The 2,365-nt window shown below is 34.7% G+C and overlaps 1 protein-coding gene across 1 annotated transcript; it reads left to right on the forward strand.

Moving 5' to 3' along the window:
* Nucleotides 1-489: 489 nt before the first annotated feature.
* On the forward strand, nt 490-1,146 carry LOC133747055 (vomeronasal type-1 receptor 90-like). Its single transcript, XM_062175180.1, has one exon. The coding sequence runs from the start codon at nt 490-492 to the stop codon at nt 1,144-1,146; it is 657 nt and encodes a 218-aa protein (XP_062031164.1).
* The last annotated feature ends 1,219 nt before the right edge of the window (nt 1,147-2,365 follow it).

The following is a 2,365-nucleotide window of genomic DNA, read 5'->3' on the forward strand; positions in this document are numbered from 1 at the left end:
CAGGTGCTTCCTCCTGGTCTCCCATGTGGGTGCAGTGACCCAAGCACTTGGCCATCCTCCACTGCCTTCCCGGCCACAGCAGAGAGTTGTACTGGAAGAGGAGCAACTGGAACTAGAACCCAGCACCCATATGGAATGCCAGCGCTTCAGGCAGAGGATTAACCAAGTGAGCCATGGTGCTGGCCCCAGGTTGCATTTATGTGTAAATTTTTATATAAAATAAATACCTCTTAAACTTCAATTTCATTGCTGAATTATCACTACTATTACATTGAAGTTTTAGCCAATGTCTTCCTTTTTCTCTTCCACATCTTCACAATCTACCAGGATCATAGGCCTAAGCCCACTGACGTGGCCACCTGTCACTTGGCTTTTGTCCATATAGTAATGCTATTCACTGTACTGGATATTTTATCTGCAAACATGTTCATGTCACTGAACTTTCCAAATGACTTGAAATGTAAGGCTTTGTTCTAAATGTTCAGGGTGATGAGGGGCCTCTCCATCTGTACCACCTCCCTCCTGAGTATCATCCAGGTCATCACCATCAGCCCCAGCACCTTCTGCTTGTCAAGATTTAAATATAAACTCACAAGTCATGTTATCCATGCTTTCTTCTATTTTTGGTCACTCAGCTTGTCTTCCAGTAGCAACATGATTATCTGCACTGTAGCTCATTCCAATATGACCGATGTACTCAATGTCAGTAAGTACTGCTCACTTTCTTCAATGGACCCCATCACCATGGAACTATATTTCATTCTCACATTGTCTCAAAATGTCTTCTTTGTAGGAATCACGTTTCTCTTCAGTGCATACATGATGATTTTCTTATCTAGCCACCAGAGGAAGTCTGGGTACCTTCATAGCATAAACACTTCCCCAAGAACCTCCGCAGCCACAATTGCCACCCAAACTGTCCTGCTGCTGGTGAATTTCTTTGTGATCATGTACTGTTTGGATATCATCATCACCTCCTTCTCAACCATGTTGTGGAAATATGATCCAGTTGTTCTGGATGTCCAGAGGCTTGTGGGAAGTGTTTATGCCACTATCAGTTCCTTGGTGCTGATTAGTTCTGATAGAAGAATAATTGGTATTCTTCAAAATGTGATTGATATAATATCGATTTTAAAAAGTTCCTGAAACAAATTTTTTAAAAACATAAATTCTGTCATCTAATTAAATATTCAAAAACCGGGATTTTTGGAATCCAATTTAGATGAAATGGATTTTATTTGTATTTTAAACTTTTATCTAAGTATTCTTTTTGGTGTGTCCTCCTATGAAGCTCCTTTTGGTACCTAATTCTAGGTCTTCTTACTTCAGAAAGTATTCTAAATTTTCCTTTGTCTGTGAAGGCATATTAACTAACCATACAATTTTGTCTTTAATGAGTTTCTCTATGATCTGCTAATATTTATTACTGCTTTGACATTATATAAACTGGGAATTTTGCTCTTTCTATGTTATCTTTTTTCTCATTTATTTAAGCTTTACCATCCTCTTTGATGTCATGTAGTATGGATATTCTTAAGAATTTTTTCTTAAAGTTTCACTTTTGACAAACATTTTTAAAATTTTATTTTATTTAGGGTATATAAATTTCATATATACATATATATGCATACAGATTTAGGAACACAGTCACACTTTCCACCCTACCATCCCTCCCTCCCACCTTTCCTCCGCTTCCCAACAATAGACTTTTGAAAAATTCAAGAATTTGTTTCTCATCAATTTTGGAAGCTTACACAATACAAGCTTTTATAATATTGTGTTTTGTTTCTTTTGCATATTCCAGAGAAACAACTAGATTTTTTCATTTCTTTACATTCTAACTTTTCTATATGTAGATTAATATTTTAATTTATCTATATTTTCTTTTTTTACTTTGTACTGTGCTTAACATTACAGTTTATTATTCTTCTAACTCGGTATAATGTTTAACACATGTTTTATATGAAATAGATTTACTATATTTTCAGTTATTTACTCACTCCTTTCCAAATATGCCTTTTTACACACATAGTCCCTTATTATTTTCATGTTATTTTACTTTTTGTGATTCTCCCATGTCTATTGTTTTAAATACAATCCACGGATATGAAGCTTATGTGATATGGAATATCATTCTGATAGCTATTAACTGTTTCTGCATAAAAAATAAAATAAAGATTGAATCTCATATGAGCAAAATACCACTTTGAAATATTTGCAGTTCATTTTTAAAATTCCATTTGCCCCTCCAATCTGAACAACCTAAATAGTTTGTCAATTTGTGATAAATCTATGAATGGAGAACTTGCTTCTTAGTTTGGTTCCTTCGGTAGACCATTATTTTTTGTTTACTTTTATAATTTGG

This window comes from Lepus europaeus, chromosome 18, assembly GCF_033115175.1.
Source record: "Lepus europaeus isolate LE1 chromosome 18, mLepTim1.pri, whole genome shotgun sequence".
NCBI lineage: Eukaryota > Metazoa > Chordata > Mammalia > Lagomorpha > Leporidae > Lepus > Lepus europaeus.